The 23977-nt window shown below is 32.5% G+C and overlaps 1 protein-coding gene across 1 annotated transcript; it reads right to left on the bottom strand.

Moving 5' to 3' along the window:
* Positions 1-16495: 16495 nt before the first annotated feature.
* On the bottom strand, positions 16496-21380 carry LOC149559532 (glutamate receptor 2.1-like). The gene is made up of 6 exons (XM_089831488.1): positions 21137-21380; positions 18708-20032; positions 18093-18376; positions 17968-17999; positions 17128-17516; positions 16496-17044 (listed from the first exon to the last, which is right to left on the bottom strand). The coding sequence occupies exons 1-6, from the start codon at positions 21378-21380 to the stop codon at positions 16496-16498; spliced, it is 2823 nt and encodes a 940-aa protein (XP_089687614.1).
* Between the last annotated feature and the right edge of the window lie 2597 nt (positions 21381-23977).

Below are 23977 nucleotides of genomic sequence, written 5' to 3'. Positions count from 1 at the left end.
TTCTATCAAACTTCATACTTTATAAGTATTTCTTTGACAAAAGCATTGAAGTAGCCACATCTAATATTTTGAACCTATTGTACTGGTTACACCTACTCAACTAGTTAACTTAAAAACTCAACTAAAATTGTGAGAATCATCTTGAATTGCCTTGAGCTACATCATGCTACACTAAACTACCTTGAACCTAGTCAATATAATTTAAACTATATTGAACCCGATTGAACCAATTTAGGAGGGTTAAAATTATGTTATATTCCTCATCATAATTTAACTTGTAGATCTAAAGGGATAATGTTTACCAAAGCATGATTCAAAAGTATGGATAGTTTAATTTTAAAAATTTACATTTGGGGGACCATTAATGGGTCACTAGAAATTAATTCATTACTATTGTGAATAACATTTACATACCAAATTTTCTTTATTTCATGCCATTTCACCTTGTACATTCATCTTGTTCCTAAATACCTATTTTGTGCCAATAACATCCTTATCTTTACGTGTAGGGACTAGTTCCCCAAGTCATGTTGTTTTTTATATGATCAAGTTCTTCTCTTATGGCCTTCATACAATATTCATCTTTACATGCCTCATATACTATCTTTGGTTCAACTTGTGAAATCAAACTTATTTCTTCAGTTACCTTGTTCCTTTTCATTAATCCTTTCTTTGTACTTGCAATGATATGTTCCATAGGATAATTTCTTGTAATATATCTAGGTTTCCTTTTTCTAGTGTCATTTTCTCTTCTCTATCCTTTTAGGTTCATCTCTAGATTCTTCAATCTACACCTACAAATCATTATCTATCTCATATAATAGTTCTTGTTCTACATTTTGATTGTTAGCCTCTACCTAACACTTTCTTCATTATCAAAATCATAGTCAAGCATATTATATTGTACTTTGAATTTCTTATCAACTCTTAGATTTTCACTCTCAACTATTCTTCTCAATCTCTGATTATAATATCTACACACCTTGATTTTCAATGAATAACCAAGGAATATACCTTCATCACTTCTAGGATCAAAATTTCCTATGTCATCCTCTCTCTTGACATAAAATTTACTTCCAAAGATTCTAAATTATTTCACAGTAGGTGTATGCTCAAACCAAAGTTTATAATGTGTCTTACCCATACCTTGTCTACTCTATACTCTATTCATGGTGTATACTACAATGTGAAATACCTTTCTCTAGTAGATATGTGCCACATTTCCTTCGATAGTCATTGTTCTAGATGCTACACTTACTAGCCTATTCATTCTTTCTTCTATCCCATTCGATTATGGTGTCTTGGGAGCTAAAAGTTATCTCTTGATGCCATTATCTTCACAAAATTTTTTTAATTAATTTTATGTAAATTATCCTCCTCTATATGATCTTAAACATTTAATTCTCAATCCTATTTTCATTCTAAATTTTATCCTTGAAATTCTTAAATTTCTCAAATGCTTCAAATTTCTCTCTAAGAAATGATATCCACATCATTCTTATAAAGTCATTAAAAAAATAATGAAATACCTTTCACCATAGAATGATTTAGTTCTTGTAGGACCATATAGATCTATATGAAAAATATCCAATTTCACTAATGTAGTGAATAGTTTTCTTCGAAATGAATTATTCTTCTTCTTAGGCATCCCACATTCCTTGCAAATCATGTTAAAAGGTTTTATAATCTTTGGAAAGTCTCTTGCACTGCATTACTATTATTAATCTTCACAAAATTATAAAAAAAAAATTATGATAAGATATTTTTTTTCCACAACCAACCTTCATCAATCTTAGCAATGAAACAAGTCAACCTTATAGTATTCAATTGAAATACATTACCTTTGGTTCTTGTGCATGTTATAATTAGTTTACAATTCTTTATTTTTATAATACATGTCTTCTTGTGTCTACAAGTTGTCCAATACTCAAAAGGTTATGTTTCAATCCATCAACAAAATAGACATCCTTAGTGTTACTTTTACCATCAAGTGTAATAAATCATTTTCCCTTAATAGGAAATGAATAATTATTTCCAACTCTAACTACTACACCATCATAGCTTCTAAATTCAAAAAAAAAAATCTCTATCACCTATCATATGATGTGAACATCCACTATCTATTATCCAATTAAAAATTTTCTTTTCCACATGTGATACAAGTATTTTTCTTCTTTTACAAGACTCTCTTAATTTATAGAAATAAATCCTATTTAATTTTTATCATCATTGTCTAGAAATTTTATCTCTTTGAAGTCAAAATCATCATATTCATCAACAAAGAAGTAATCTTTTGTAATCTTTGATTTATAAGGCTCTTTGGGTTTCACCTTCTTTTCTCTCTTAAGACATTGATATGATAAATGAAAAAATTCTTTACAAGTTCAACAAGAAAAATATTTCTTACCTCTTGGTTCCCTCTTTTAAATTAGTGACAGAGCTTCATCAATCTTGTTATCTACTTCACTAATGTTTGGCGGTATTCTTGTAACATCTACCCTATTGCTTGCACTTTTGGTTATTACTATTTTATCCTTTTGTACACTATCTCTAGTCCTAGATCTAGGTAAGTTATGTTTCAATCTTGATTCATATGCTTGCAATATCATTATTTCTCTATTAAATTTTAAGATAACCGGTATAATCTCTTTAATAGCTAATAATTTATTCTCATACGTAGGGGTTCAAAATCTCAAAATTTTGTAACATATCCCATTTTTTGTTCGAGAACCTCCATGGTCTTTAATGCCTATGAACATCTCATTGATCATCCATGAAAATACTCTAATTTATTCCTCTTCTTGCATTCTTTTACTCTCAGATATAGCTTTCCAATTTTGTAATCTAGAATTCTTTACATGTTTATCCCCTTCATAAAATATTTCTAACCTTTTCCAAATGTCATGAGAAAGATGTAGTGCCTGCCCCTAGTTTGCATTTTGCTAACATTGTTGAACTCTTTTAGAGCTAGTTTCATGTTGTTGGACAGCAGCATTGTTATGAGATTAACAAATATTGTGCTATGGATTCAGCTTATTGTGTGATGAGATTACTTAGATTTTTCATTTCATGTATGTATGATGGTTATTTTTAGTGTTCACAATTATTGATGATGATTATTACATTGCTTTCAGTTATTAATGATGATTAGTAAGATGATTTATCATATGTGTTTTCTTATGGATACTTACCCCATACTCACATGTGTATGGTGTGCATATTTGTTTTGTGTGTTTGCTTTTGTATGGCGTGTCTGATGTGGTTAAGGAAGGGAGTCGTAGTCACCTGCTAGTCGGGATCTACACGATGCACCACTTCCTACCATTGCCTATTTAGTTTAGTATATATTGTGCTTGTACATGCATGGTTTTTATGCAGATTGCAGGTACTGGGTATCGACTTCCCTAAATTTGTCAGGATGAGCGTACCCTATCATATTATCTCAATGATAAGAGAGGGGAGATAAATTCTCAAGTCCAAATCCCAACCCTTTTAAGCCATTTGTCCTAATTGGAAAATTAGGACAAGTATCTGAGTTGAGTACCCTTCGAATACGTTGGATAACGTAATTCGTGATTTAAACCCTTGGTTTGATTTTGTATGTATTTTGGCTATGATGGGTTTTCATATTTTTACCTTGTGAATCTTTGATGTATTTTCTATTAATTAAGCCTAATTAAAAGATTTAATTAATGGTTTAATTTAATTGAAAATTAATATGATATTTTAATATCTATTTTATTTAATTAATTGGAAAATTAATTAAATAAAATAATTAAATTTGAAAATAAAAAGTTAAAAGTTTAAATTTGGAATGTGACAATATTTATTTCAATAATAATATATTTGGAGTTCATTTTTAATAAATGACTAAATAATATTATTATTAAAGCTAATAAATATTTTAGCAATTAAGTTTTGGAAAATGAAATTTAAAAGTAGAAAATATATTTTAAATTATTAAAAGATTCTAGATTTCACGTGATTAAAATATAAATATATTAAGATTGAAAAGTGGAATTATTAAAGTTAGTGCATGAGATTTAATAAATAAATAAATTAAATTGGAAAGAGTAAATTAAATATTAAAATTAATTAATGTGTATTATTTTAATATTTTCTCACATAGGAGTTGGCAAATTCTCGGGAGTTGTCATGTAGACAACACTGGAGTTTGCACTCTAAGAATGCACTAGTTGTCTACACTTGGGAGTTAGCATTTTATTTGAGCACATGGTGTCTACACCCTTAAGACTTATCTAGAAGGTTGGATAAGGCACATGCTTGGTTGTCATGCTTATCTTCTAGTTGTTTCTAGAGACACTCTAGATGCATCTTAGAGGCCTTTAAATTGAGGCTCTCCTAGTGTGTTTGGAGGAGCAAAAATGGAAGCTGAAGTAAAAGCTTAATGAAAGCTTAACGAAAGCTTAACAGAAGCTACAAGCTACAAGCTCATATTCTTCTTCATACTTATATATTTTCTATATGCTTATATGCTTCTTCTAGCATTTTTAGTCACTTGGAGATTCTCGGTTGGCTTGGATCTTGGAAGGATTGTGAATGATGGAGAAGGAAAGGATTTTCTATGGACTTCTGAGGCATGGTGGATTAGCATCAGTGTCCAGGTGCACTCGTGATAATCGCATATTCTCTTTGCACTATTTCTCTTCCTATCTTTATCATGTCTATGTGTCTGAATACTCTTGTGATTGAATCTATAATTGAAAATTGGTATCTAGATATTTTATTTGGTTGAGAAGGAAACATTAGAAAACCCTAGATCTAATTAAAGAGAAATTTAGATTTGAATCGGGTTTTGGGTTCAAATCGTATTGGATTCAAAAATTGGATTAAACAAGAGGTTGCAAGACTAATTTTATGATCAAACCTATTAGACAAATTAATAGGTAAATCTGAGGAACAATTACTATGAGTAATTTAGAGACCATTATTTTAAAAGAGAAATTCTTATTTAAAAGAACTAGAAACCCTTTAAAAAGTTATAAATATGTTCTCTCTAGTAAATACATATACATCTGCATGCATTTAATAGTAGTCCTGAATTACAATCTGTATATATATATAAATATATACACACACACATATATATATACATATACATATATACATATATGTATACATATGTATACATATATATATATATATATATATATGTAAATTGTCTAAACGATATTTTATTAAATCCGAATATATATACATATTGAAGGACCCGAAAATGCTTATGTAAAAAAATATAACTTGAACAAAACAAAACTCACCTATACTGGATGAAACGGTTGAGCAGCGTCATGGTTCATTCCACCGCTAGGAGGAACCCTACTTGCGGGTGGCCCTAACTGTAGGTGTTGAATTGTAAGACTCTTCTACCACAATTTTATTGACCGCACAGAAACACGTGGACGACGGTTTGGGCAGGCGAATGGATATCTTAAAATAAACTTTGAGGGTTAAATTCAAGCGAGTCATTTAGAAAAGCCTCAGATTATTTAATAGAAGAGGGTTATGGATATTTAGATGGTAATAAAGTAGTTTCAAAAGGTGTCAGATAATTACTATGAACATATTCACTTTGAAGTTTTCTATAGCAATGACCGAGTAATAGAAATAAATGGCTGCACAGATCATACAACTGTAATAATTGGCATTTTGAGGAAAAGGAAGTTGCACTTGATTTCATGTTCTTTGTTAAGTAGGTGGAGACAAAGATTCCTTGTGGACAGTGAATGGATAAATATGTCAATTAGCCGAAAAAAGCCCAACTAAATTTTGTGCTCGAGTTGATGACCATTTCATATGTGTGCGATCCTCCAATGTGGTGACAAGTAGGTAGAGAGATTCAAATTGGTGACCATGAGATTACCTTTGATAGAGTTGCTATTTTCATCTCCAAGTTTAACAACCATCAACTTTCTGAAGTCCATGCAAAAATAAGTAAATTGAAATGGGATTTGGAAGGTTCAATTTCCAAGCTGCCATAGAAGGAGGATCCCCGTATTAAGTAACATCAGATGGATGGCTACAATTGGATGCATTGTGGCCTTCCTTAGTAGTGCCATTAAGTTATGAGTGTTTGATGCCCGAGTGGGCCTTCCAATCTATACCTTCATCAGTTTCATCACTAAGAATTAGTACTAGAGGAATTCAAAATTGAGTTTATAAAGGAAAGAGGCAAATGTCTAGTGGTGACATTATTATGCATTTATCTGTTATGGTCAGTACTCATATCCCTCTTGGTCACATCGTCTAGAAGGTTACCAGTGTATGTTTGGATTATACTCTCCCTATTCCCATCACCATTTTCATCATTAGTTTTCATTCTGAGCAATTCTTTTCCTTTAGGCCAAAAAGATACAAGATTTGGTTCGTACTGCTATTTCTAGTAGCCTTCATCATGGGAATATAGAGGTTCTGTGTGTTCCTCAATACAATCCGCTGGGTAAAGAAGAGGACACCCTTTGGATCCTCTGTTTAGATTCATTTAAGTTTCAATTGTATTCCAATTATCCAATGTTCATGGTGCAATTATTGTTTTAAAATTGTATCCTCGAGATGCGAAGGGGTTGAGCAAAGATTAATATGCCATGCACCTTACATTAGCATACGAAATTCAATTATCATATGAATGCGAACCATTTAATTATTTGAGTTGACAGGTTGCCTTGTTGATGGCACCAATTTATCAATACTGATGATTAATTATCGCTAATCTTGTCAATAACCGAGAAGTCTAGAAGCTATCTATAAGAGCTCATATGGGTCAAGGAATAATGTATAGCTATCTTAATAATATGAAGAGCTATGATTTTATCATTACTTGATGCCCTTGTAAGATCTCTACAAATCATTCTTCTAGATAGGCTTCGATTTCAGTTGTTATAATACCTGGTAGATATATAAATAATAGCTCCAGTATTATAAAACTTATTAGAGCATAATGAAAAGAAGTGATCGCACTTGTATTATCAGATGATGATACATAAGGATCAGCTTCATTCATCAGATACTTTAACACATTCACTCTTTGGACATTTTCCATCTCCAAAAGCACTTCAATAAATAACGTTCCGATGCCATAAAAATATACTCTGCACAGACTGCTTGCTTTTGGGTTTGTTTCCATCATCAGTACATGAAGTGTCATTCATGATTTATTCTGATAATGGACTCCTGTGTAATTCTGAATATACAACATTTGCATTGGGAATTATCCCTACCATAAAATTTTGAATTGGCTTTTAAATCCGATATTGATATATGTTAAATACTATTTGTTATTTAATGTATATATTAGTATTACTATTATTTATATTCTTCTTATTCAAAGATTGATAATTGGTTCTTTTATAAACGAATAATGATTCTACTAGTAAAATAAAGTGAATGATTTTATTAAGAGACAAATGATTTAATGAGTAAATATCTATCCTTAAGTTATTATTAGGATAATGCTATCGGGGAATCAAATGGGTTGACTTGTAGGTCAAATGATGAAACTTAAGACATTTGAAGTATACTTGAAATGAAAACTAGAAACCCCTACACTTGAAATGGAAACTGAAACTCCTACACTTGGAAATGGAAAAAGAAACTCTACACATTATTCAATTATGAGATAATAGCAAAACCAAAACATGTGTTTGCATTTTGTATTCTATATGCTTCTTGTTTTGGGTTTTGGGTTGACTAGTGTTGACCAGTCCTAGGTTGTTACCAGAGGCTCGGGGGTTATGAGATGTGATGGCATGTTGATTTTATTTGGTCTCGATCTTTATAAGCCCAACCATGGTTATGTGATCGTATGCTCTATGAAATGTTTGTATTTGTTCATCAGTCTTCATGTGTGAAGCTGAGATGTATGTGTTTGAGACACCTAAGCTAATCATCTTTGAGTCATTGATCAGTTATCCTTGGTTTGTTTTCTAGTCACCATGATGGGACTGAATTGTGGATTTATTCTTGATGATGTCATGTTGTGACATGTTTGACTCAACCATTTTGGAGTCTTCGATCAGTATGATTTTGAGATGTTCTTGGTTGCTTGTTGAAGAACCAATGGATATGGTGATTATTTTGAGATATATTTTGGTTGTTGAGAACCAATTGATACTTATGATTATCAGTGATGCCTTCAGTTGCCAATAGAGAACTGTTGTGGTCATGATTTTCTATGGATTTTGCTCATGGAGATTTGATGCTTTTATGCATATTTGATGATTTTATCATGGATTTTGCTGATTTTATCATGGACATTTGATGCTTATATTGTGGATATTTGATGATTCTTTTTATGGATTATCTTTTCGATTTCTTTACAGTCGCTTGTACCTACCCTAATGCTCATGGATGGGATAATTGTTTTGGATGTTCTTGCCCATGCCTTGAGCGCTTGTACAGGCTAGGATGGGAGTAGTGAGACGCATGGTTGCGACCTTGCATTCCATAGTATGCCTCGTCAGTATGAGAGGATACTAGTGGTCGCATGAGATCTGTATGGACCCATCAAGTTTAGCTAACTACCAGGGTAACTTGTACGAGATAAATGCGATGACACTTTCCTGCTTGCAAAGTAGGTTTCGTACATGTCATTATGTGCCTCTAGGAAGTAGATGTCTGGTTTGGTGATTGGAACCTTTGAGTTAGTATACTTTCAGGATTCGTGGACTTAAAGAGATTTATGCTTTGTGGTTTGATATCCTGTTTGGGACTTGAGATTATCTCCTCAGCACGGTGGGAGTGGACCACTTAGGTTCCACGCGGTCAGGTGGTAGTGTTTTTATCACTCTTATCATTTGAGATCCATCCGAGACAATGTGGTTGGAGTATTCTTGGTTGGTATTTATCTTCATTATGTTCTTGGATCATTATGATAGATGATATACCTTATGATGGATGTATTTACTGGTATGTTCCTTACATTGATGATTTGCATATGTTAGATGATGATATCTTATGCTTTGTAACTTTTCATGATACTAGGATGTTTTTAGGAGTGACATTCCTACTATGTTTATAGTTGATGATCTCTTTGGTGCTTTGGAATGTTACGCATGGAGGGATGGCTAGGATCCATGATGGTCTAATGATGCTATTTACGGTTGGGAGGAACCGTGCACTTAGTTATTTATGTTTGTGATGTATGGTTATCTTACATGATGGATTTTTATATCTTTATGATGATGATGTATCATGTATGGTTATGGTTTCATTATGTTATTGCATCATGGATTAGTATTGAATGATGATGTACTTTATTTACATGGATGATTGAGCAATCTAAAATGTACAGTTGTAATATTGTTTAGGAACATTGGATGCATCATTGTTATTTCATTGTTAAGGATGTGATGTTAGATGGATAGTTATGATTAGAAGTAATTCAACGTTAAGGGATCTTTAAAGAATGTAATCTATTATGTATGTATGTTATGTTTACTTTCAGATGAATTGTTACTATTGCTTCCGCAAGTGTTGTGTATGGTTTTACTTTCATGTTAAAAAAAAAAAAATTGTTTGGCAAACTTGGTATAATTCTTTAGATCTCTTGGCGGGGCATTACAAAAGATGTAGACCTTTTACCTCAACAAATTGTGAACTTGAAAGTGCAAAAATTGATTCTTCCCTAGCATAAAAATTGTACATGAATAGTTCCCTCTGTTTAGCACTACATGAGTCTAGATCATTTTCTTCCACCACACTCTTTTGTGTCTTTATGATCATCCACTAATCAATTCCCATGCATAGAAAGTGAGTTTTTATTTTTTCCTTCCAACTAGCATAGTTCTCTTCATCAAACATCAAAATTTCCTTCCCGAATGTTGTGCATCTCCTTAAGCTATTAGACTCATTGATCAAGGACATGATGCTTTGATGCCAATTGTTAGAAAGAAGAGTCCACTAACACAACTAAGATAGTGGGGTGAATTAGTTGTATGCTTAATCCAAGTTAAATCTAATTTATCAAATCCAACCTCAATAACCAATAAAGTGAATAATTCCAAGAGATAGAATATACACAATGACACAATTATTTTTAATATAGGAAACACTTGATCATAGGGGAATTCTTTGTCATAGTGGTATACGATAAATGATGTAAAAGTTCCTTGTAAGAGGACATGACCTTGTTAGGATCCAATTACATACAATCAGTAGATTTGATTCCCTATTAGGAGATTTTGAATCCCTATCAAAAGATTCTACCCCTATTAGGAGCAATAAGGAAGACAATTGAACTCACTATCCAAATCGCTTCAAAATGGTAACACAAAACATATTTCTAGGATAACATATCCCTGTAATACCCCAAAATTGGCTCATTGCCATCTCAATCAATTCTGGTCTATTTTTTATTAACTCTAAGTCCTATGTCACTAGGCAATCCTTATTCTGCTACTTGCTACTTGACTTAATTGTCAAATGTAGAAAACCTAAATCTACATTCATTGTACTCTTTATTTAATTCCTAAAGTATTTGCTCATATTAGCCACATTAAACCTATTTGATTTCAATTTAATATAAAGTATTTATACTTTAATTAAATTAAATTATAGCAAAAATCAAAATTTTAAACATAATTGTCACGGGATTTCGTGCAAAATTTGTGAAATCTCGTGCTAAGCTCTCCCAATTTTGCTCAAAATCATTCTTTCTTCACATGAAGAATCTTGTCATCGTGCAAAAAAAGAGTTGCTCGCATGAAAAAAGAGTTGTCTGCGCGAGAAAAGAAATTCTCGCACAAGAATCAAATCGCCTCGCACAAAGAATCTCAATCCTCGTGCGAAACCTAATGCATCCTGCACGAAGATCCTCCGACCACGTGTGAAGAAACAATGCACCTAGAAGATCTTCATGCGAGAAGAGATAGGCCTCATGTAAAGACTGAATTGACAATCCTAAAACATGCTAAAACATGCAATAAATGACCTCAAAATGCATAAAAACAAAAGTACAAAAGAAGGGACTCGATGACTCACTGGTGGTCTGTAGTCTTCTGGGCGACTGTGATGTCTGGAGTGCTCGAATCAATGATATCTCACGATGACTACCATGTCTCTCTCAGAGCTCAAATCAATAGAAGACAAAAGCACAAATGAATTGAAAATGACCCCTTGGGCCCTTATATAGCTGTTGACCCAATTTTTCAAAGTGCTCAGATTTGCGCAAAAATCACCCCCTAGCTAATTGGACCATTCTGGATCCATGTTCGGGATTGAATTCGAAATCTGACACACCTAAGAGCCTCAAAAATAGTTTCAAAATTTTGAGGACCGATGCGATCAAATGCTTATGCAGCTCAAATCTTTCTAATACTTTGCGATTCTTGGAATCCTTTCAACTCTACATTCTCCATATTTTAAAAATTCATTTTGGAAATAGTCAACTCAAGTCAACTATGGCTAAATCTGGTCAACTTTTGGTCAAACCTTGTCTTTCAGACCTCGGAATCAACACATAACTAACTCTAAATTTTCTTTAGATCATTCTAATCTCTTCTATATTCTATTGATTCTCAGATTTCTTCTATATCTATTGATATACTACTTTACATCATATTTCTGGTGTGTCATCTTTCGATTTCGCTCCCAAGGGGGCAGGATGATTACATCATTGAACTGAATTTCAACTCAATCTGAATCTTATTTCTTGGGGCATCTTGTTCCCATCTTCTGTCCTCATCACTTGGGGCATCTCATCACTCGGGGCATCTTGCTCCCTCTTGTCTGGCATCTTTGCCATCTATCTTATCTTTTCAATAATTGATCAACCTTATAACTGCGCTTCTCAGAGTTTGATGGATAGGTATTAGGATAGTCTAAACCTCTACTCCTGAGGATCAAGCCTTATTCTGGGGATAGTCCTATGACTTATGATTGGACCTTGTTATCTTTTTTTCAAATTCAGGTATCTAGGTGTTCTATCTGGATCTGTGAAGGTTAAGCTCCATTCTAGAGATAATCTTCTAAATGCTATCAATATCAGGTATCCAGGTGTTCTATCTAGATCCTTAAAGGTTAAGCTCCATTCTGGAGATAATCTTTAAAATGCTTTCAATCTCAGGTATCTAGGTGTTCTATTTGGATCCTTAAAGGTTGAGCTCTGTTCTGGAGATAATCTTTTAAATGCTCTCAATTTCAGGTATCTAGGTGTTCTATATGGATCCTTGCAGGTTAAGCTCCGTTCTGGAGATAATCTTCTAAATGCTTTCAATTTTAGGTATCTAGGTGTTCTATCTAGATCCTTGAAGATTATGCCCCATGCTGGAGACAGTCTTCTAAATGCTATCAATCTTAGGTATCTAGATGTTCTGTCTGGATCTTTGAAGGTTAAGCTCTTTTCTAGAGATAATCTTCTAAATGCTATCAATCTTAGGTATCTAGGCACTCTGCTTGGATCCCTTAGGATTAAGCTCTATTCTAGAGATGGTCCTTAAAATCTTATCAATTGGTCTCTATGTCATCAACTTCAAAACCAATCTCATCTTCGCATCATGCTTTTTGATTTTCTTCGAATCAAATGTGCTGCTCGCACATTCATTCAAAGAGGGGCAAAATGTAATACCCCAAAATTAGCTCATTGCCATCTCAACCAATTCTGGTCTATTTCTGATCAACTCTAAGTCCTATGTCACTAGGCAATCCTTATTCTACTACTCGCTACTTGACTTAATTGTCAAATGTAGAAAACCTAAATCTACATTCATCGTACTCTTTATTTAATTCCTAAAGTATTTTCTCATATTAGCCACATTAAACCTATTTGATTTCAATTTAATCTAAAGTATTTATACTTTAATTAAATTAAATTATATCCTAAGGCTAATGTACTATGGAATTAAATTTATTTAATTTAATAAATATGCCTATTTTAATTAATTAAACAAAATTATTTAATTAAATGGAGAACTTACTTCAAATTAATTAAATGAAGATTATTTAATTAAATGGGAAATCATTCCTAATTAATTAAATTAAGTTATTTAATTAAATGAGAAAAGTGTCTTTAATTAATTAAATAGGATTATTTAATTAAATAGAAAATGCATTTATGAGGTCATATCTCATTTTATTGAATTAAATATTTCTCCAAAATCTCTCTTCAGTTCAAAAAGAAAATTCCCAGTTCAGTGCTGATCAAATTAGAAGTGACCTAGATCACTTGCTCTCTCACTGAAGTCTATCTAAGTTGACTGACTCTTACACTCAGATCTGAGCCAATTAACTCTCTTTGATTTGGGAATCATCCTTTATGATTGAACTTCATCTTCAATCCTGACCATTGATTGAAATCAATCTCAACCGTTGATGGATTCCAAGAAAGTCTATTTAAGAGACCCTCATTTTCTCATTACAGAAGTTGAATTTTCAGGCTATTGAATTGCTGCTGCATTTTATACTCATTTTAGCTCAAATATTCTAATTTCATTTACATTCTTAGCTTAATTTCATTTAGCTCTTAATATGCTTACATGTAATATAGTTTCTTTCACAAGTTCTTAAATTAGTTGCATAATCATTATAGCTTACTTTGCACATTCATTTAGATTAGCTACATTCAAATCCTTCATTCTTAGAGGGTCTGGTTGCCTATGCCTCAAATCTGAGGACATTCAATAGGCAAAATCCCTTTAGATAGAAGGCAACAAGTCGCCTTGCTGGCTGATTTTTGGATGAGCAATCCAATGTTCATTCCGGGATGAATCCACATATAAAGATTGTGTTGAAGTGTGTGTGTTAGTATAGCCCACAATTCATGCATACAATCCCAACTACTAAAACAACCAATACAATAGCTTCTTTTCCAATATAGTTCCTTTGAAGTGCTCAAAACATTCTCAACATCTTCCTCTACTTTATAGATCTAGTGAAATTCACATCCTCAACATACAATAAAAAAAGATCTTAACCATACTTACAACCAAGGAAATAACCTTTCATTTATACCTTAGCCTAATCACTAATTGAGTTGGGTTTTAAGGGATTTTTGAATATACAATGAGTAATATAGGACCTCAATAAGATATTACAATTAAGTTCTACATGCTACTATATGCTTTACAAATTCCAAAATAAATCCTATCACAAAAGTTAGTTTCCACTGAACATATTACACATTACACTTTAGCATCTTCCATAGAATGAACTTTGATATCTTCTACCACAACATAGCATTATGGAAATCTCTTCAACCACAATCTAAGATCATTTAACTTCATTCCATCTCTCTTGATAGATACAACTAAATTACTAGTAAATTATTTCATGCAAATTGGCTTGTACCTACCTTCATTAAATCAATTGTAACTCAAATGAATCTTTGTATTAACATTAGATAGCATAGATGCAGCATCTAAATATATCAATGGACACTAATATAATCTCACATAGCTTAATTCTCCATACCCAAACCTTATTGGTTAAATGTTCCTCTGTGATGTATTGAAACTCTATCTAATGCATGCTAGAATACATATATGTTGACATCAATAATAAGCCAAGTCATGAATGCAACATAGAAGCAATCATTCCAAGTTCCAACTTTTAGACTAATTTCCAACCTTCCCCTTCAGGATTCATGACATGGCTTAACCACCTCCTTTTTTCTATAAGCCTAGTGGTTGTGTCAGGCATTAACATGTTCATCTTTTGGTGCAACGACAACTCTAACTTCTAATGTAAGTGGTATCAGAGCTTGGTCATAGGTAACGCTAAGGGGGGAATGGTTGCACTAGTTGCTAGCCTTCCCCTTCAGGATTCATGACATGGATTAACTACCTCCTATGTTCTAGAATTCTAGTGGTTATATTGGGCATTAATAGGTTGATCTTTTGGTGCAACGACAACTATAGCTTGTAACACCAACTACCTAACCATCTATCAACAATATCACCCTTTGGTATATACTAAAAAATATCTCAATATGCAAATAGAACAAAGGGGGAGGATGCTTGTTTTAGTATTTGATGAATGGATAGAAGGCATAACCCAACAGGGGAAGAGCTACATTGTTGAATATAAGAAAATTAATGAAAAATTTATCACAACCATTAAGAATTCAGGTTCAGAAACATCGGTCTAGGAGAAAGAAGAAATTAAATGGCCAAATGCAATAATATATGTTAATGTATTCCAGAAATATGGTGTAGCCATGTTCCTAATTGAGGATCCCTCCAACATGGTGGATGATAATATACTTTAAATATGCAAGAAGAATATGGAGTGGCACAATTCAATACTTAAGTAGGGGAAAGTTGAATATTCAAAGCTTGATAAAAGAACTTAGTAAAATTACCCAGTGTCTAATGGATGAACTTAGGTATGATCTTGTGTCATAAATTTATGAAAATAGCATGATTTAAAAAGACAAGAATGCTAGACTCTATTTAGTATAAAGGAAGAAATCAAGAAAGATAAGAAGAAAATATGCTAATGATTGAGGATTTTTTAAAATTTTCATAGATAGAGGCCCTTCTTTATGTGTTTCTAAGATAATTACCTACCTACATGGTAAAGATCAAGGTGATTAAGTGGGAGAAGGGCGTGTAGAGGTAGAGAATGACCCATGTAAATATTTTAAACATCTAGGCTATTCAAGAGTTCATAGGTTTGTCTAAAGAATAAAAGGTTATATAGGCCACACCAATGCATATAACCCAATCCACAAGATCATGGGAAGTTTATCCTTCTTGGAAACTCTGGTTAATTATGAAACTCCAATAATTTCATTTGATGATGTTGTAAAATACTAATATATACACAATCATGAGATAGATATGGAGTTCTAATATTTTAACAAAAAAATATTATGTGCTTATTATTTTATGTTGTTTGAAGTCAATTTATTGTCTTTGAATGAAAATTAATATTACTTTAAGTTAGATTCTAAATCTATCTGTTTGAAAGAGTATGAATTGAGGATTTATATGTGGATCTTATTTCAATCGATTCAAAATTGTCATAGTTTAGATTGAAAATTGGTGTTTTTGACATGCTTTCTTGTCTTTAGTTGTGATTATTTAGGAATAATTTGATGAGTATCATAAAATATCTATGAGTCTTAGCAAGAAAATTAATTCAGCTTTAATTATTATGCATGTTTTGGATCCCTATATATTGATGTGGTGGATATCAATTAAATAGATTTGTACTTTATGGTTAAAATTATACGATTTAAATTCAAATTCATTCATTCATTGAAAATCTATATTAGGGAGTTGTACTTATACTAAATTTAGAGCAGAATCCTTCATGGTTCACCAAGTTATTGCTAATAAAAAATTTCTCATTGTGGAAAATAAGAGTCCAAGTAATAATTAAACTAAGGGGACAAACTTGTTAGCCAAAAATAGAGAAATAACTTTATTAGTCACTAGTTGATTACAATATTTTAAATGAAACAATGAAAGACCTATAAAAAGATATGTCAAATAATTACATCATATCTTATTATATACAAATACAACTTCTTCTTTTTTCTTCACTTTGTAATGGCTATGTCTAGAGAGCAACTCATGGTAGCTTTTTCTCCTCCATGGATTTGTCTAGATGAGATCTCATCCATTATCTCATGATTTGCAAATGAGGATCTTTGAGTCATCACATTTTGTCTTGTATAATTTAAAACACTCACATCTAATTTATAATGTTCACCTGAACCCTCCTTTGTATTTGAAGAGTTATCTTTCTCTGGTAGAATTTCCAATGAGAAAACTTGGGGTGAAACTTGCTCTTGATATATATACTTTGTAAAATATTTGATAGATTTGAACATCCTAATATTTTTCCTTGCGTAATAAGCTTGTGTAAAGAAAAAAATTAAAGACATAGATGATATTGTTCCTGTAATGAGATACAATCCCCAAAAGCTTCCAACATCCAACCTTCTCAAATCTTGTGATGGATCAGGACACTTTTTGAGTGTATCATCGAAATATGTAGATTTAAGCTCTCCAAACTTATCGCTTTCTGAAAGGTTTAAAATCCCCATAGAAAATTCTTTCACCAAAGGAGACCCTTTGTGAAAAACCTAAAAAAAAAAACACAATAGTTAAACACTAATTATACATCCAAAATAGAAAAATGTGCACACATATATTAATGTAAACTTACAAATCCAAAGCCACCACTTTGATATGTGTTTCCCACCATCGAATAGCCACATTCAATAGAAAGGAAGGCCCGAACAAATGGGATTTCATCTAAAATGGCATCCACTCCTCCGTTCTTTGCACCTTTTGACAAAGCTTCCTTATATGCCTTTCGTGATGAATATGGTTCTAGATTTATATTGGCCACTCCTGAATCGTGAGTTAGAAAGCTCCCAACATATGAACTACGATAGCCCAATTTATAGTTACCAAATACATCTACAATTGGTGTTATTTGTTGAGCAGTCAGTCTTGAAGCAAGATTAGCTGTATAGCTTGACGTTAAAACAAATGCTACAAATAGCCAAGCTACGAGAACTAGTCGACTCAAACTATTATGGATACTCTCTCCTGCAAAATGCAATATGTACACATTAATAAAAAATAGTAAATGAGTATTATAAAAATAAAGATATATCCAAAATTATTTTAGTTTTTCTGATATAATACATTCATTGGTAGGCTTGAATTATTTATATAAAAGGAAACCAATAGATGGGTCTTGTTAAAAAAAAAGAATGATTTGACATGAACCACTTAAAAAATTCAATGATTAATTTGTTTGAAACTAACAAGTTGGAGCTTAATATTTGCTAATTTAGCTTACATTAAATAGAAAAGGAATGCTTAGTATGTGTTATTTACATGTAAAAACCTAATGTTTGTTCTTAAAGTTTGTTCAATCTTCAATACTAAATAGAAAATAAATGCTTAATGTGTACCATTTACAAGTAAAAAAAATAGTGAATGTTATTTAAGCAAGTGTCTAAATGTAAAATTTGAGGAGAAAGGAAATTCTTACTATGGGCATAAAACATAGCCGAGAACGCAAACCTAAAAGAATTAAAATGAAATTTAGTTATACTGAAAATTAAATATAAATATAGAGAAATAAAAGAAATAAGGAAAAAATGATAGATGTGATACCAAAATAGAGTGACCACTTGGGTTAGGGGACTTCCCCAAAAGTCAGGATTTGTTTTATGTTCCAAGAACCACACCACTAGTCCAGTATATATAAGAAACACAATTGTTGTTGCCCATAGTGCTGGAGTAAATGGTTGTAGAAATGTCCAAGCATTGTTGGCTTCCTCCTTTATGGTAGTGGGAGCCACCATCACTAAACCCGTTTCTGTATATGGTTGTGTGAAATCTACAATTTTACTTCGATTTGCAGTAATAGTAACATCACCCACAACTGCATCATATTTCTATCAAAGCCAAGAAAAGAAAAATTATGTTCAAATAGTGATTGGTAATTCTCTAATTCTCTTCAAAATGACATCTAAAAGAGGAAAAGAAGGTTAGAAGCTCAATTCTCAATTTAATCATGATGAATAGTATAGGATCAATTCTTAATTTAAACAATATGTTGTATAATATAAGATCCATTACATATTGCAAAAGAAGCTATTAAAATCTCACCATATAACTAGGAACTAAACTTTAAATCATGATTTTAGTAGTCTAAATAGGATTAAGTTTTGAATTACTAAAATCTCTTGTATTTTTGAAATATTTAAGATTGAAAGAAAAACACACCTTAAGATACACTTGCATGATGAGTTCTTCATAGGAGTAATTGTCTGAATAAGTATTGTTCTCAGGGTATGGAATGAAATCATACATCAATTGAGGGTCAACAATTTTTGCAACTGCCTGAAATACGCTAATGGAGAACCCAGTGATGGTAGGTGCATGACTTGTTGGATCCAATGACACATTAACAAATTCCTCCCAACCAGCTTTTCTAGGAACTGCAATCCTTAGTCTATTTGGTATTGCCCAACCACGAGGGACTATGAAAGACCCACCTGGCCAAATCACAGCTCGAAGCCCTTCATCACCAAAAGATGGATTTTTGAACAACTTTGATGAATTAAATGACCAATACCCAACCATTTGATAGCTTTTTCCCACAACATTCACTATCTCATAACCACACCCATGCATTTCCCCATCATGGAACTTAACATGTCCACTTAAACCATCAAAATCTGCTAAGATGATTTCTTGCAAAAGGTTTCTTCCTTCTTGAAATACTTTGATTGTAGCATTTGCAATTGTTCCAAGACTAGTTGAAGGTGTCACAAAACTTAAACTTGTAGTCATTTCCATCTTTCCAATTGCTTGAGCTATCATAAGCACTGTATCATAAGCTAATAAACCATATGAATTCAACTCAATATTTGTTGTGTTGTGGTTGTCAAGTCTAAATTGTCGTTCCCACCTTTGAGTGAAATCCTTCAACTTTTCAGAATTTGGGATATGGGTTTTAATCCCAAGGAGACCTTGCATAGATGAGATTGTAGAAGAATTTAGTGCATAATCCCAAAGACTAGTAAATCCTTGGGTTGTGATCCACACATAACCAGAATCCATCATTCCTATCTCCTGGGCCTCCATGAATACATTCATGGCTAGAGAAAAAGGTGCATGAACAACATAAACTCTTGGTTCTATTTCCTTGAGTTTATGAAGCTCTTCCCTTATCTTTGGTCTATGTGCAGTTGAAGAAATAATTGAGGTATATGAAATTTCAGTGTCAAGATCTTGAAGAGCATCACGCAATGAGGGCATGGCTACTAAACCAAAGTAATTATCTGAGTAAAGAACTGCAATGCTTCTCCAACCATAATGCTTAATCAAGGTTGCAATGGCTTTCATTTGAACGGTAAGAGTGTGTGACATGTGAACAAAATATGGAAATTTATGATGGGAGTGGGTAGGACTTGTGATGGAGAGTGAGAGAATTGGAATGTTGGTTGCCTCTCCGAGATCTAATAAAAAAGGTTGGGTTTTGGATGCTTCGGCTTCTATCAATGCCACTACTTCATTATTGGTAGTGTGTGTTAGAAGATCAATAGCTGCACTCACCCATAAAAACATGTCACATTTAAGAGAATTAGATATGTGTTTGAATGGAAATAAAATCAAACATATTGAAAAAAAATAGAAGCATATGAAATCATAACTTTAAATTTCATATAGAATCAATGTCCACTTCAACACTATTAGAAATAAAGATCAATAGGTGGCACTAATAGTAGGAGAATGGGAAGGTGTGAAGGGGGACCTAAACCCTAGTTTACCATGCACACTAGAGTATGTATGAGAGGACCCCACCCGAAACCCACATCATCAATATTTTTATGATCTTCTTCTTCATCAAAAAAAGTTAAAAACATTACAAGAACAATTAAGAAAATTTCAAAGTTTTGAAGTTTTACATGAAGAATTATTTTATTTATTATATATGTAATACATTTTTTCAAATAAGTATGTTTTGGACATTTTATGACTAGTGAATTGAAATTACTCATAAACGAATATATTGTTGAATTCTATGACCAAAATTTAGATAAATTAGTATTAACCTATTAGTCTTAAAATCTATAATAGAAAGATTAATAAAAATCTAATGACATATATCAACTATGAGCTCTCTTAAAAAGATTGAAAGATCTTATTCAATGAAAAACTACCATAAAGACCGAAGAAAACTCTTTCAATGAAAGATTTACTATTTGACTATTAATAATTCTGAACATTATTTAAACTATAATTCAATTAAATATTTCATCATTTTGCCATTAGTAATTATAGACTATACTTAAACTTAGGAAACAATTTATACAAGTCAAATTGTGATATTGTTATAGGTCAATGAGTTTGACTCTAAAACTACACGCTTAAATCCTGATAACAATATCGCAATTCTTAAACTACTAATAAGATGAAACAAAACTCTTTCAATAAAAGATTTCATCGTTCCCTTATGCAATTATGAACATTATTTAAAATAGAAAGGAAATCAAATAAATAAATAAAAATTAATCAAAAGGTTTCATTGTTTCACTGTTAGTGGGTAGTCTATATCTAACTGTAAAAAAGAAAAACAAGTAATTTGAAAAATAGAATATTTATATGTCATATATAAAGTCTGAATAACCATTCTTAAATCAAAGTACCTGCAGAAGTGCTTTCAAGCGGTGTTTTTGCCTCTTTCAAGAGAAGACACAATTCAGTGCCATTGAGTATTTGAGATTCATTCACATCATCTACCGCTAACTTCATGGCAGTTTTTGCTATCTTTCCTGGCCATGAAGTTGAATCCACTATCACCCCTACATTCACACTCTCTCTCTGAACTGCAACTTCTAAACTTGCAGCCATTAAAATGCCCATAACTTGAAATATGTGCACTCTTTTCATCATCTCCAATCCCTTCCTTCTAACTCTGCTCTGCACCACGCTCTTGTTCATCATATCTATCTATCTCTCTCTCTCTATATATTCAAACTTGTTGGAAGTCTTTCTATACCTACTCCACCAAAGACTTAGAAATGTCGTGGAAATTTAAGAATACTTGACTCTATCAATAAAGAAATAATAATAAAACTGACCAAGTTTATAATAATTCATGTATTATAATTTTGCAGTCAATGGTTTTCATTGTTTACTTTTCGTTTGCGTCGTATGACTATTTCAGGATTTGACTTTGAATTTCAAATAAGAAGAAACCGAGTGGGAGTAAACGGCTCTTCATTCTTCCTTTTGTGGATTAAACGGCACTGGGGAAGTTTACGAAGAGCCTATAAATTTGGAGAAATCCAAGTTGTATAATGTCATCACATACGTGTACAGAAAATGATAATTTGACTCTTGGTATTCTATGGATTTCTCATTTCTGTTTGTGTAAATGGGTGTTGTCAATTCACTCTATAAACATGGAAGGCATTAGTATACCGAAGCGATAACAAAGTATACTTATGGTAGAGATGGAAATTTTCTAAGTATATATCTAAAAGTCACGGTTACTTGAATTAGTATTGATAGTGAAGAGAGCAATGTTGCACAAGTTTAATTGGTTGCTTTTTATCTTTAAGAGTTTCTTAAACAAAATTTTCTATTTATGGAGAGATGGAGAGATAATCGATTATTGCTGATATTTTCCTTTTTATGTTGAAGTGTTTCTTAAACAAATTTTTATATTTATGGAAAGAGTATTTAATTATTGCTTATATTCAATTATTCTACATTTCTTTCTGATTTAACTTTCAATTAGTAGTATAAAGAAATTTAAAAAATTGATCAATAAAAGCCTATATATATATATATATATATATATATATATATATATATCATGTATTCATAATCATTAATAACAATTTTCCAATGATTATGAGAGGTTTTTATACAAGTATTGCCAATTTTTGTGGTTCTTGTATTTCAAGGTTATTGGAACATTTGTCAGAACAGAGCTTTTTGTTCTATTTTCTTATTTAGTCATCACTTTTACTGAAACATTAAATGTTGAATCAACATGAACATATAAATTGATATCTTGAATTCAAGATGACAAGGAAATATAAGAGCTCACAGAATAAGATACATGAGATTTTGTGCCAAGCAGAAAACCCTCAAAAGCCTTTCGAGTTCACCATAGTGATGGGGAAAACAACCCAAGAACAAAATGGACACAACAGAAAAGGGGAAATTATATTAACTGAGAAATAAGCTAGTACAACAGTACAGAGAAAATAAACTTCAAAACATGCCCTAAGGGCTTACAATAGCATAAATCTGGAGATAATTTATCCTTTCAGTCCCTCCTCTCAAACTCCACTCCGAACTGCCTTTTACAATGTCAGAAATCTCCTTAAATAGACCCCAGAGGGTTAAGGACAAGGAGTACATTCTAGAAAGTGCTAGTAGGCATCCACCAATCAAACAGAAGGTTCCAGAAGCTACGTTAGAAGTCGGTGCAAATCTACAAGAATCCAAAAATGGTAATCGAACTTTCGGGAGGCATAACTTTTGAACCGTAGCTCCGATTGACGAACTGTTTACATTTTTGAAAAGCTCTCGAAGCACTCTATAGCCCTATGGACCAGCTTCGCTCGTCCCCCATTTTTGGCCCTTTTCGAGGTCATTTAATGCCCCTAACTTGACTTTGAAGCATTCTTAGGAGGTCTCCAAAACTCAAAAAACTATAATAACTTTCAAACCGTGTGGCCTTTTGACCTGATTTTTTTTTGGAATGCTCTAAATTACAATTACATTCATCTGGCCAATTCACACCTTCTAGTTCACCAAAATGATGGCCAAATTACATGCTCCTATTTTTTCGAGATTTTCAAAAACATTGATAGTGGAACTATGAGAGTTGGAACCTTTATTTGACCCAAATGGGTATCCAAAAATGAAAACACATGAAACAGAAACTAAGTCTAAGTACATTTTTTTGGGTGACACAGGATTGCCCTTATACCTCTGGATGCTCCTGCATCAGACACCCAGGGTAGATTGAAAAGTGACCCTGTCACTTTATGAATGGTAGAGGAAATCCCAAATGGGAAACCTCAGCTGCTGAAATCCAAGTTGAGTCCTCAATCGGTCGTCCTTTCCATTTGACCAAATACTCTTCATACTGCCTATTTCTGGTACTCCTACCCACACGATGATCTAGAATGTCTTCTATCTCCTCCTTCTTAGAAGTAGGAATCATACATGGCTCTAACACCAGCTCCTCATCTACACCATCATCATGATACTCTGTTAAATCTGCAATGTTGAAAATGGAAGAAATGTGAATATCATCTGGCAACTCCACCTCATATGCATTTCCTGAGTCATGTTTCTTCAAAATTTTACAGGGCCAAATTTCTTCATTTTCAGCTTGTTGTAAGTACCGGCTGGAAATCTTTCTTTTCGTAAGTGCACCATGACTAGATCCCCTACTTGGAATTCCTTATGTCTTCTCCTTTGATCATCCTTAGCTTTATACTCTTGATTCATCTTGGTAATGT

The sequence above is a fragment of the Cupressus sempervirens genome, chromosome 5 (assembly GCF_028749045.1).
Source record: "Cupressus sempervirens isolate cs-2001-9-10 chromosome 5, ASM2874904v1, whole genome shotgun sequence".
Taxonomy (NCBI): Eukaryota; Viridiplantae; Streptophyta; class Pinopsida; order Cupressales; family Cupressaceae; genus Cupressus; species Cupressus sempervirens.
The sequence above is the reverse complement of the archived record's forward strand: the minus strand, read 5'-3'. Positions and strand labels throughout refer to the sequence as shown.